Source organism: Pongo abelii, chromosome X (assembly GCF_028885655.2).
Source record: "Pongo abelii isolate AG06213 chromosome X, NHGRI_mPonAbe1-v2.0_pri, whole genome shotgun sequence".
Taxonomy (NCBI): domain Eukaryota; kingdom Metazoa; phylum Chordata; class Mammalia; order Primates; family Hominidae; genus Pongo; species Pongo abelii.
In genome coordinates, this window is record NC_072008.2 from 22,076,594 (window position 1) to 22,088,594 (window position 12,001).

Genomic DNA, 12,001 nt, shown 5'->3' on the forward strand with positions numbered 1-12,001 from the left:
GGGAACAAGTAATACTTCAAATCAGATTTCTTGTGTAGTTTTTCCTTCAGTTTGAAACCTGGCCGGAGGACTTTCTTTAGCCCACACGGTGCCTTTCTGTTAATTGTGCCAGTTAGAAAAAGGGGATGGCCACTACACTGGGCTTGGCCAGCAGTCAAAGCCTTTGCATAGATCAGACAAAGACACCCCCTTTCCTTGGCCTAAGGGATGAGGTTCACCCCAGCTCAGCCACCCAGGCCAGGGTCCTCGTTCAGTGCACAGCCTGGTCAATTACACGCAGGGTGGCCTTGTCTAGATTGTTCGTTCACCAGCATGGGGGTTCGGGTTCTGTTTTGTAATGTGCCAACAGAACCATCTTCAGGCCATTACCAGGAGTGATGATGTGTTTTATATGCTTTCAAAACAGAAAACATCTGTTCTAGCCAAGGAGGGATTGCTTAATTTCAGAATGGCTCTTCAGATTCAGGGAAAGTTCTGCCTGGCTCAGTACACTTAAGCCACCTCCACAGTGGGCTGGCCAACCACACTTCAGTGACAAACACAAACTGAACAAGGTTAGTTTATCTTACCAAGTTTGAAATCAGATTTTTTTTTTTTTTTTTTTAGTGAAGTAGAATTCAGTCTTAAATGCTACAGTTCTGGGGATATAATTCAGACCTTCGCTTTTAATTTCCTGAAACCAATTTCAGAATAGCAAAGCAAGCTAGATTATTTTCTGCCAAACGACTTTCCCAAAGGCACAGTTTTGCTAGGAACAAATGAGAGCTTAAGGATTCGTTGGGCCACCACTGCTCGGTGTTTATAGATGCTTGTGCTGCTGTGGGAGTGTGACGTGGATTCTGCGCTGGTAGTTTCTCCCTGATGTGGGACTTTTTCTTGGAGGCTCTTTCATTTTGGCCATCTGTAGGGCTTGACCACCCTGACATCCAGCCCTACCCAAGTCCTTGCAAGTTTCAGCTGCATCCTCACTTTGACTAGCCGGACCCCTGCATTCTGAGGGGGAGGAAACCATTTCTTTGGGGGTGAACACCTGTTGGTGACTTTTGGAAGGGGTTCCTCTAGTTCTTAGGGCTGTCTGAAGTCCCTTTGCTTTTTCTCTTCTTCCTGTCTCAATTGCTGATACCCCACGGGTCTCAGGGCTGTGGCCCATTTATTTCTACCTATACCTGTTTGGGGATTTAGGGTTACACTCTGTCATCTAGTTTTGTTCCAGATGTTGTCCATGAGTTTTGGCTGGGCTATCAACTGCTCTGCTTGACAATTCTGAATATTAAATTATGTTTTCACTGCCACTTTTAGTATTCTGTTTGCTATTGTTAAAATTGAAAACGAATTTTGGGCAGGTGTATTAGCTTGCTGGGGTTGCTGTAACAAAGTACTACAAATTGGACAGCTTACAATGGCAGAGATGTATTCTCTCACAGTTCTGGAGGCCAGAAGCTCCAGATCAAAACATGACAGGCCCATGCTTCCCCAGAAGGCTCTAGGGGAGAATCCATCCTTGCCTCTTCAGCTTCTGGTGCGCTTCCGGCTGTCCTGGGCTTGGCGTGTGGCTCTTAATCACTCCAATCTCTGCCTCCGTCTTATGTCACCTGCCCCCTTTTCTCCCTGTATCTTCTCTTCTGTCTCTTATAAGGGCACTTATCATTGGGTTTAGGATCTGGGTACCTGGATAATCCAGATGCTTTTATCTCAAGATCCTTAACTTAATTACATCTACAAAGACCATTTTCCAAAGAAAGTCACATCCCCAGGTTCTGGAGATTAAGATGTGGATATATCTTTTTGGTGCCACCATTATACCCACTACAGTGGGAGAGGGTGAAATCTTCTGATTTTTAAATGGCAATTGATTTACACTTTTAAAAAGTCTGTGCAGGGACTGGGTGCGGTGGCCTACGCCTGTAATCCCAGCACTTCAGGAGGCTGAGGCAGGTGGATTGCTTGAGCTCAGGAGTTTGAGACCAGCCTGGGCAATATGGTGAAACCCCATCGCTACCAAAAATGTACAAAAATTAGTTGGACATGGGCCGGGCGTGGCGGATCACAAGGTCAGGAGATCGAGACCATCTTGGCTAACACGGTGAAACCCCATCTCTACTACAAATACAAAAAAAAAAAAAGCCGGGCGTGGTGGCAGGCGCCTGTAGTCCCAGCTACTCAGGAGGCTGAGGCAGGAGAATGGCATGAACCTGGAAGGTGGAGCTTGCAGTGAGCCAAGATCACACCACTGCACTCCAGCCTGGGCTACAGAGCCAGACTCTGTCTCAATAATAATAATAATAAATAAAAAACAAATAAATAAAAATTAGTTGGGCATGGTGGTTCGCACCTGTAGTCCCAGCTACTTGGGAGGCTGAAGCAAGAGGATCACTTAAGCCCAGGAAGCAGAGGTTGCAGTGAGCCGAGATTGCGCCAATGCACTTCAACCTGGGCGACAGAGGGAGATCCTGTCTCAAAAAATAAAGAGTCTGTGCAGGCCAGAATAAGTCATATCTGTCCACTTTGGCCTCTAAACTCCCCGTTTGTAGCCTTCATTCAGTGGCCTTGGGAACACAGTTCTAAGTCACTAGAGATAGACTCTTTATGCATAGTGAAAAAATCCTTAACTTCCCAGTTCTGGTTTCGGCACTACTTAGTTTATGGCAGAAATTCTAATGTAATTTTCTTGGCAAATCACACTGCAATCAGCTGTGACTCTGTTTTTTTCTTTTACCTCTGTTCAGGTCACAGAGATGCTTCGTTTTGATATTTACCAGGCTGTTTTTCCCCTTACAGGAGCCAGCCTTCAGAGGGCTGGTGGGAAAGTAAAGAGTAATTCCTCTTGTCTTATCTTGGTTCTTTGTTTTACATTTATTAGGGAATGCCTGCTTTGTAGATAGAACTAGAGAAGAAAAAAATGCATTTACTCCTTATTCTAAGTATTGTAATGTTGGATGTTCTTGAAGATCCTGGCTTCAAGTGAACCTGTGGAGGTTAATGTACTTTACCTGGGAACACTGATTGCACTTTTGGGAGTAGGACACTGGGCAGGATGGGAGACAGGAGGATTGGCTTCTGTGACCATGGGGGTGGGGTGGGGAGACCGACAAGCCAGCAGGTTGTCCCATATGGAATCGTTGTCCAGTTTCTACCATTTAGAGCTGTGTTACTGAGGATTACTGTTGGATGTTTTTTTCCAGTTATAAAAGCAGCATATCATTTTTGTAAAACATGGAAAAAAAAAAGCTTGTCATTTATATTACTCATCAGCAGTGGACAGGTATCCCCTTTCCAGTACCATATGTCCTCATTAATTTATTTAACCTGAAGTGGAATCTCATTTGTTGTACTTGAATTTATTTGCATTTCTTTAATTTCTGCTTAGGGTGAATATTTTGTTATGCTGTCTCTAGGCTGAATATGTCCACATCCTTGGCACAGCTATTTGTGATCGGCTTTTGTGTTCTTAACCATCGTGTAATCTGGTGGTCTACGTCGCCTTTCCTTGCAGGGTGGAGAATGTTTATCGCTCATGTCATGACAAGGGATAAGTGACACTGACAACTTTGTTCAGGTTTTTTTTTTGTTTGTTTTTTTTTTAAGCTCAGTCCTCAAACTGTGCCTCATTGGCCTTCCTTCTGAACGTTTCTTTCTGACCATCTTGCCTTCTTCCCCTTGTTCTCCAGCTGATGGTGAGACCATTCTAAAAGGCCTCCAGTCCATTTTCCAGGAGCAGGGGATGGCGGAGTCGGTGCACACCTGGCAGGACCATGGCTATTTAGCAACCTACACAAACAAGAACGGCAGGTGAGCAATCTCCAGTGCTGTTCTTCCTATCTGGTCACTTATGAGCAGAGAGGGTGACAGAGTGGAGGATGGGGGTGGCATCTGGCATTTTTTTTTTCTCCTTTGACATCTTTTAGGATGGGACTGGAACTTGGTGCTTCTCAACCCTAGCTGCACATCAGAATCTCCTGGTAGCGTTACTGACCACAGGTTCTTAAGCTCTCATGTATATAGAGATTGACAGGAGGCCAAACATGTTTCCCAGACAAGTTTTTTGTTAAGACTTATGCCCAGAGTGGGCATAAGGGAGGCAGCCCAGGAAAAGTTTTGTGGCTGACTCCCCCAAGGGTAGCTGCAGGTGATGTTTTGAAGGGAGTGACGTGAATAGTTCATGAGGTAGATGAGTGTCATTACAGGTACGCACCCAGGGAGTGGTGTGCAGACTCAGTGAGGCCTCTGCTGATGTATGCACCCTGAAGTGGCTGGTGAGCCCCGCTCTTGGTGGGGACTTTAGCGTAATAGTAAGACGGGTAGGATCGCTCACTGGGTTCATGCAAGCGGTAGGTCAACTCCCTGGAGTAAAAAGTTTATGGTGGAACTCAGCCTCTTAAGTCCCTGGAGTAAGATTTACTAGAGGATGCTGCTTATCTTAGTGTTTTCCAGGTCTCTGGTCAGCAGAGATGATATCAGAGGGGCTGGGGTCCAGATGGATGGGTTGGTTGGGGTGCCCACCACCTGTGGGGACCCACTAGTTTGCAGCAGAGGCCCGTAGAGGACATGCCGGGGCCTTCTCGCTGCGGGATGCTGAGCTGCAGCTGCCCTTGCTCAGCTCGAAGTAGGGTGGGTGCAGGCTGAGGGTGCCTGCTCTAGGATGGCCAGCAGCAGTGCTGCAGGGCCCCAGGGGCAGCCCGCACAGAGCCTCAAGCAGCGCTTTGCCATCTTCCTGGCTCCTAGAGCCTGGTATTTCTGGAAGTAAGTGTATTATTACGGTTGGGGGGAGCCCAGGTCCCTTCTCTACTCTGTTTCTTGAGAGCTTTCACGAAACACTCGTGCCTGGGCATTTCCCCCAGAAATTGAGGTCACAGGGCCTGGACATCTGGATTTCTCCAAAGCCCCAGTGGTTCTGTGTGGCCAGGACCAAGAACCCCTGGTGGCATAAGCAGTTTGAAATGGCAGGCAATGATCCCCTGGGCCCCTACCGTAAGAGTTCTTGAAGCAATAAGTGGATCTGCGGCAGGACCCAGATTCCATTTCCAGGAAGCTCCCCGGGGATGCGGATGCTGCTGGACAGCTGACCACACTTTGAATAGCACTGTTATGACTGATTATCAGCTACTGCAGACCATGGTAAAATGCAGAAGAAAACCTAAACTAAGAAATGACTGATAACAAGAAACCAGTGCCTTGAGCTCTTGGTATTTCCTTAAATCTTGGTTTGTATTATATCTGGACTGGCTTAGTATGTAAAACTACTAATTAAGATTCTTAGTAATTTGCACTATTAATTTAGAAATGTAATAGAGTGCAGTATATACTGCTCAGGTGATGAGTGCACCAAAATCTCACGAATCAGCACTAAAGAATTTACTCATGTAACCAAACACCACCCGTCCCCCAATAACCTATGGAAATAAACATTAAAATAAATAAAAATATGAACTCCAGGATGGGGTATTTTCGATGGCTTTTATTTTGTTACCTTAGTGGGTACCCAGTACTGGAATTACACGTGGCTTCCTTAATGTCCCACTTTCTCTCTCTTTGTTTCTCTATTAAAGGAAAAAGTAGCCACCTGCATGATATTCCAGAGACCTAGAGATGAGGGAAACCTGTACTTTTTGAGCTCACTGCCCCTTCCACTATTCTCTCTATAAGTCTCCATGGCCCACCCCTGTGGCATTAATTGGTGTTCTCTATCCTGATACCTCTCAAAGACATCCTAACCCCTTCTTCCCCAAGCCCAGACTTGTATTTCTAACTGTGTAGCAAACCTCCCTGTGTGTTTAGTAGATACCTCAAATGTATCTAAGATGATGATTTCTTCCTCATATGAACACCACCACCAAACCCTCCTCTCCCCCTGTGTCCTTTTCTTCCCTGCTGTGACCCAGTTGATGGATGGTCTCTTGGAAGCAGAGGCTGTAGCTGTCCTAGAGCCCTCTGGCTCCTGCAGGATTACACTCAGCCTCTCCCTGTACCTGCCGCCTCTCACTGTTTTTACTGTGGTCCATCTTTTGGGGACTACAGCAAATTGGAACTCATCATCCACCGCCTCTGGTGGCAGGCTCCTCAGCCAGCACCAGGTGAAAAGTTGCACTTCTTATCTCCTAAAGACCTTTGCAGCTGGGCCCTGCCTACCTCTCTATGACAGTTATTGAAGTTTCTACCATAGGCACCAATTCCAGTTGTACAGAAGACTTAGAATTCTTCCCAGAAGGGGTTTTTGAGTGACAAGAGCTGTTTGAAAACTGCTTTGAAAAGCAATCAACAAAAATAAAAACCCCAAATGAACTGCTTAGGGCTTTTGTTGTTGTTGTTGTTGTTGTTGTTTTTGAGACCGAATCTTGCTCTGTTGCCCAGGCTGGAGTGCAGTGGCGCAATCTTGGCTTACTGCAACCTCTGCCTCCCGGGTTCAAACAGTTCTCCCACCTCAGCCTTCCAAGTGGCTGGAATTACAGGCACTCACCACCACATCCAGATAATTTTGTGTTTTTGATAGAGACGGGGTTTCACCACGTTGCCCAGGCTGGTCTCGAACTCCTGGCTCAAGCCATCCACCTGCCTCGGCCTCCCAAAGTGTTGGGATTACAGGCATGAGCCACCGCGCCTGGCCAGCTTAGTTTTTAAGAGTTTTCTTCTTGGTCTCCTTCCTCTCTCACTTGGTCAACTGGTACCCACCCCGAGGTGCCTGTCCTGAAACCTCACCTCTCCTACCCATGCATGGGCTTGGGGAAAGGACCTGAGCCACCTTTATTCAGGTTCTCTATTCTCTGCCCCCCGACCCCGGGCACATTTTCCCCCTCTACTTCTGGTTTTATCCCTAGGAGCACCTTAATCCTTGACACTGCCTTCTAGCATTCTCTGTGTTCATGCTAGAACCACCCAAGTGGATAAAAGGGACCTTACTTCTCTATTGTTCCTTCCCCCTCTCCTGTCTGCTGCTGGTGAAGGAGGGAAAGGAAAGATGATCCTCTCATTCTGGTGTAGAAGAGTTTGTGGACTCTGGGCAAGAACATGATTTTTGAGGTCACTTAAGGGCTGAAGGTGAAAAATTAATAGTTTTGTTTTATTTTAAATTTTTTATAGAGACAGGGTCTCACTCTGTCTCCCAGGCTGGAGTGCAGTGGTGCGATCATGGCTCACTTTGGCCTTGACCTCCCGGGCTTAAGGAATCCTCCTGCCTCATCCTCCCAAGTAGCTGGGACTACAGGCATGTGCCACCATGCCGAGCTTATTATTTTTAGTTTTTTTTTTTTTTCCATCCAAGCACACTGTCTGTATTCTCTGAACAGAATTGATCTTCTAATTTAGTATTTTTCAAACATTTCATTACCTATAATTTATAGTAGAAGGTAATCATAACCCTGGAAATACACATCTGTGTAAATGCAAAACAAATACATGCATAGGCCGGGCATGGTGGCTCACGCCTGTAATTCCAGCACTTTGGGAGGCCGAGGCAGGTGGATCACCTGAGGTCAGGAGTTCAAGACCCACCTGGCCAACATGGTGAAACCCCATCTCTACTAAAAATACAAAATTAGCCAGGTGTGGTGGGACACGCCTGTGGTCCCAGCTACTCGGGAGGCTGAGACAGGAGAATTGCTTGAACCCAGGAGGTGGAGGCTGCAGTGAGCCGAGATCATGTCACTGCACTCCAGCCTGGGCAAGACAGAGCGAGACTCCATCTTAGAAAAAAAAAAAAAAAAATGCATATAACTGAAACAAAAGTTTCATCAAATACATCTTAGTGCATGTGATACACTCGAATATGTTTATTTCATTAAAAAAGAAAAAGGGCTGGTCAGAAAATTTTGTGTAAAGGTTGCTGTCACATTTTTAAAAATCTTTAAAAATGTAAACCATTCTTACTTATCCTGCAGGCTTTACAAAAACATACTGTGGGATGGATTAGGTTTGCAGGCAGTTGGGCTGGATTTTCCAGAGTGCCTACTAAATTAATTTACCTACCAGCAGCCTGCAGTTAGGAAAAAATGGCTCTGGTTTGAACTCTGAAGGTTAACTGAGAGAAACCAGTTTACCCTTCTCCACACTCCCTTCCTCTTAAGGCAGTAGTTACTAGACCTGACAAAATTACCTAGAGAACCTTTTTAAAAACTACATTCACAGAACTGCTACTGAATCACTTTCTGGGCTTAAGAACCAGTTTTGAAACCCTTAACATTTGGTAATGCCCTCTAAACCTTCCACAAATGATTGGTAGTTTCTCCCCGCAAGACGCAGCCCTAGTAAGAAAGCAAAAAGGTTAACTGTATACTTCTAGGGAAATAAAGAGCAGTGGTCTTTTAATTGGGTGACATCTCTCTCTCTCTCTCTCTCTCTCTTTTTTTTTTAATGCCCTGATATAATTCTTAAGCTTAAAATTATATTTTCCTTTGTAGCTTTGCCAATTTGAGAATTTACCCACATGGATTGGTGTTGCTGGACCTTCAGAGTTATGATGGTGATGCACAAGGCAAAGAAGAGATCGACAGTGTCGGTTTTTCACTTTCATTTACTTAGTGTTTAAGGATCATAGTATCTGCTTAGCTTAGTGTTAAAATAATGTTCTCTTCATTGCTTACTTTCCAGTTAATTTTAAACTCCCTCCACATAAGTGATTTTAGAATAGAAGTAGTTGTTTAGTTGTTTTTAGGAACCTGGGTGTCAGCGGTCCCTTTTAACTGCCTTACTATGAGTAATCTTATTTTCCACTGGAGAGAATAGAAAACCTTTAACCAGGATTTCATAGCTGCAGTACCCTTTAGCCTTCCTCTTCCATGTTATTTTGTTGCTAACTTACGCTAAGGTTAGGTCAGCAACATGAAGGGATAGTTGGTATGGGAGAGTGGAATTGGGCCAGGCGTCTACAGGCTGCTAGAGGGTAGGAGGAGGGACAGGTCAGTCTTGCACAGCTCTGTCAACACGGCCCCAGTCGTTGGGTCTGTAATTTACTTCTTCCATGCAGCTTATTCTACAAGCCCATTGATTTTTCTTTTAATTGTAGATTTTGAACAAAGTAGAAGAAAGAATGAAAGAATTGAGTCAGGACAGTACTGGGCGGGTGAAACGGTAAGTCCACTCTTGAATGTCCTTTTATATTTAATCGATTGAAACAATCATAGTTGGCTGGGCGTGGTAGCTCACACCTGTAATCCCAGCAATTTAGGAGGCCGAGGCGGGCGGATCACTTGAAGTCAGGAGTTTGAGACCAGCCTGGCCAACATGGCGAAACACCATCTCTACTAAAAATACAAAAATTAGCTGGGCGTGGTGGTGCATGCCTGTAATTCCAGCTACTTGAAAGGCTGACGCATGCGAATGGCCTGAACTGAGGAGGCAGAGGTTGCAGTGAGCCGAGATTGCACCACTGCACTCCGGCCTGGGTGACACAATGAGACTGTCTCAAAAAATAAATAAATAAAATAAAAAGTCAGAATGGCGGTGTGGTCCCCAGTAGTGTCTGCTTAAGATATGGAAAAGATCAAACTCAGCACCTCCTTCTGGCAACATGGTGAACTGAACTGCTGAGCCCCTCACACCAAAACAAGACAGTGTATGAACATTCATGTGCATGGATGCACACACAGAAATGCTAGGTAAAATGAAACTAAGGCAGAAAGGGGATATGGACCAACTCCAAGGAGTTGGAACTGCCTAAAATGGAGACCCAGGTAGAGCTGCCACCTCATCAAAGGGAGCTAGAAAACTCCTGACTTCAGTTTGAGACCAGCCTGACCAACATGGGTGAAACCCTGTCTACTAAAAATAGAAAAAGTAGCCAGGCGTGGTGGTACGTGCTTGTAATCTCAGCTTCTCAGGAGGCTGAGGCAGGAGAATCGCTTGAACCCGGGAAGCGGAGGTTGCAGTGAGCTGAGATTGCACCACTGCACTCCATCCTGGGCAACAGAATGAAACTCGCCTCAAAACAAAACAAAACAAAAACCTGACTTCAACCCTTCCAGGAAAGAGAAAGGTCACTTTTTCTCCTTTAGGCTCTAGGCCCCAGAGTAAAGTTAAGCAATTTTAAGAGACTTCCGACAGGGTGGGGTGATAAAAAAATTTGCTTCAAGGCTTTCAAAGAAGAAAACTTTCCAAGATACTAAGAATTGATAGGCCACCAACTTTAAGCTGCCATAGGCAGGTTATTTTCAAGTGATCATGAGGAAAATGAAGCTCTCCCTATCCAGTGGGATGGGCACTAGCCCCACATGGCTATTTAAAGTTAATTAAAATACACAGTTCAGTTCCTTAGCCACAATAGCTAGTGGTTAGTGCCTGCCATGTGGGACAGTACAACTACGGAACATTTTCATCATCCAAATTTCTATCGGACACTGCCGAAGTGTTTGCCAGTGGTGTCAGATTTTAAAAGAATGCAATTTGGACATCGTGGGAAGGAACTAGTGTCTGGTACATCATGGGAATTAAGAAGTGCTTTGGATACACAGCATGTAAATGCAGGACAATTTACTCTTGCCCTGCCTTGGTGGATCCTCATCAGGCCTTAAGGCATAGAAGGCCTGTCCCTTGCTCATAAAATTAACCTCATAGTTGCAGACACCAACACAGAGGGACTTCCTCATTGCTGAGCAACGGAAATACAGGTTTCTCCAGTTCATGGCACTTTCCAGAAGAAGGAATCCTTACTGGCAAGTGTTAGGATGTTTAAGTACTTAATTACTCACCATGCTAAGTTTGATCAGCCCACAAGAAAGCTCCAGAGCAGATGTAAGATAACTAGGTAATTGTTTAACCTCCTGTAGTTAAAGAGGAAAGCAGGAAACTGAAAGTGAAAAGAAGATGCCACAGTAAAGAACTGTCTATTTTTTTGAGATCTGTTAGAGCACTCAGGCTCTTTTGGAGCAGCCAAGCTCAGTTTAGGGTCCCCAGCCATGTCTCTCACCCTTCACCTTCCTTTAAAAACACATCCACACCCATATACCCATACCACTTTTTGGACATTTCATCTTTTCCTGTTTGCAGGGTTTTCCTTATCTGCACCCATTTGCAATGAACAGATTCCCCACTGTCAGAAAGGGTCTTAACTTGATGATAATGAATTGGTCCACATCAAAATGTGGTCTGATTTTTATCAGTTGCCTCTAGGAGTGAGTAAACAGAATACATTTATGGGCTTCAGCATTCATGAGAAGTCTGGTTCTTTTTTTTTTTTTGGTATAGGAGTTTCCTAAGAGTGGAGTTAAGCTTTAGATCTTCAAAATACCTTGCTTATGCTTGTCACAGTTTTTATTATCTTTTCATGAAATAAGGTTGACGAGAGCTAGAAATTGGGAATACCTTGTTGTAAACCCTTTGTTACTGGCCTCAAAAGGACAAGGATTGCTGTCCTTTTTTTTTTTTTTTAATCTGGAGAATAAAGATCAGAGGTTAAATGTTAGAGATTAAATCATTAACAAATAACCCAGTAACATTATCTGGAATTATTCCCCTTTGATAAGTTAAGTCTGAATTTTTGACTAAGAAGCTATAGGATGTACTTGAATTTTTGTTTTCTACTTTCAAGTGAAAAGGAACAAGAAAACAAGGTCACATAAATTAACTTTGATTTAAAAGGTTCTTGCAATTTACACAGTATACCTAAGGCCTGGGCTATAATCTACCTGAATTGGTATAGTCCAGTTTCATTTTTCAGCAGTGAAGGTTGAAACGAGTTTGGTAGGGTGCTCTATAGTACCTCCTGGTAGCCTGTTATAGGGCTACCAGCGAGATGCCCTTTAATGCTAGGTTGAGCACTTCATCAGGGTAATGGCATTTACATCCTGTTAGGATCCTTCTTTCTTTGCCAGTCTTTAAAAAAACCATAGTGTTACAATGTAGGAAAGAGCTCTTCACCTTAGCCAAGGCACTATTGACACAATTGAGAACAGGCACTGTTTATTTTCAGTGGGTTTGTCTGTAGTGCAGTAATTGCCAATAGGTGGCTGTCTGTCAAGGAGAGGGTAGTCTCCCTCCCCTGGAAGTGAGTGACTTTGTCTTTCATCCAGTGCCA

At 44.6% G+C, this 12,001-nt stretch overlaps 1 protein-coding gene across 3 annotated transcripts in view; it reads left to right on the top strand.

Annotated features, from left to right (window-relative positions):
* SMS (spermine synthase) overlaps positions 1–12,001 on the top strand; it is a 54,264-nt gene that overhangs the window by 22,923 nt on the left and 19,340 nt on the right. For all 3 annotated transcript variants that reach the window (XM_024240872.3, XM_063721306.1, XM_002831450.5), the window contains exons 2-4: positions 3,669–3,789; positions 8,391–8,484; positions 8,996–9,060. In XM_024240872.3, the coding sequence (XP_024096640.1) occupies positions 3,669–3,789; positions 8,391–8,484; positions 8,996–9,060 (280 nt within the window). The remainder of the gene's footprint in view (positions 1–3,668; positions 3,790–8,390; positions 8,485–8,995; positions 9,061–12,001) is intronic.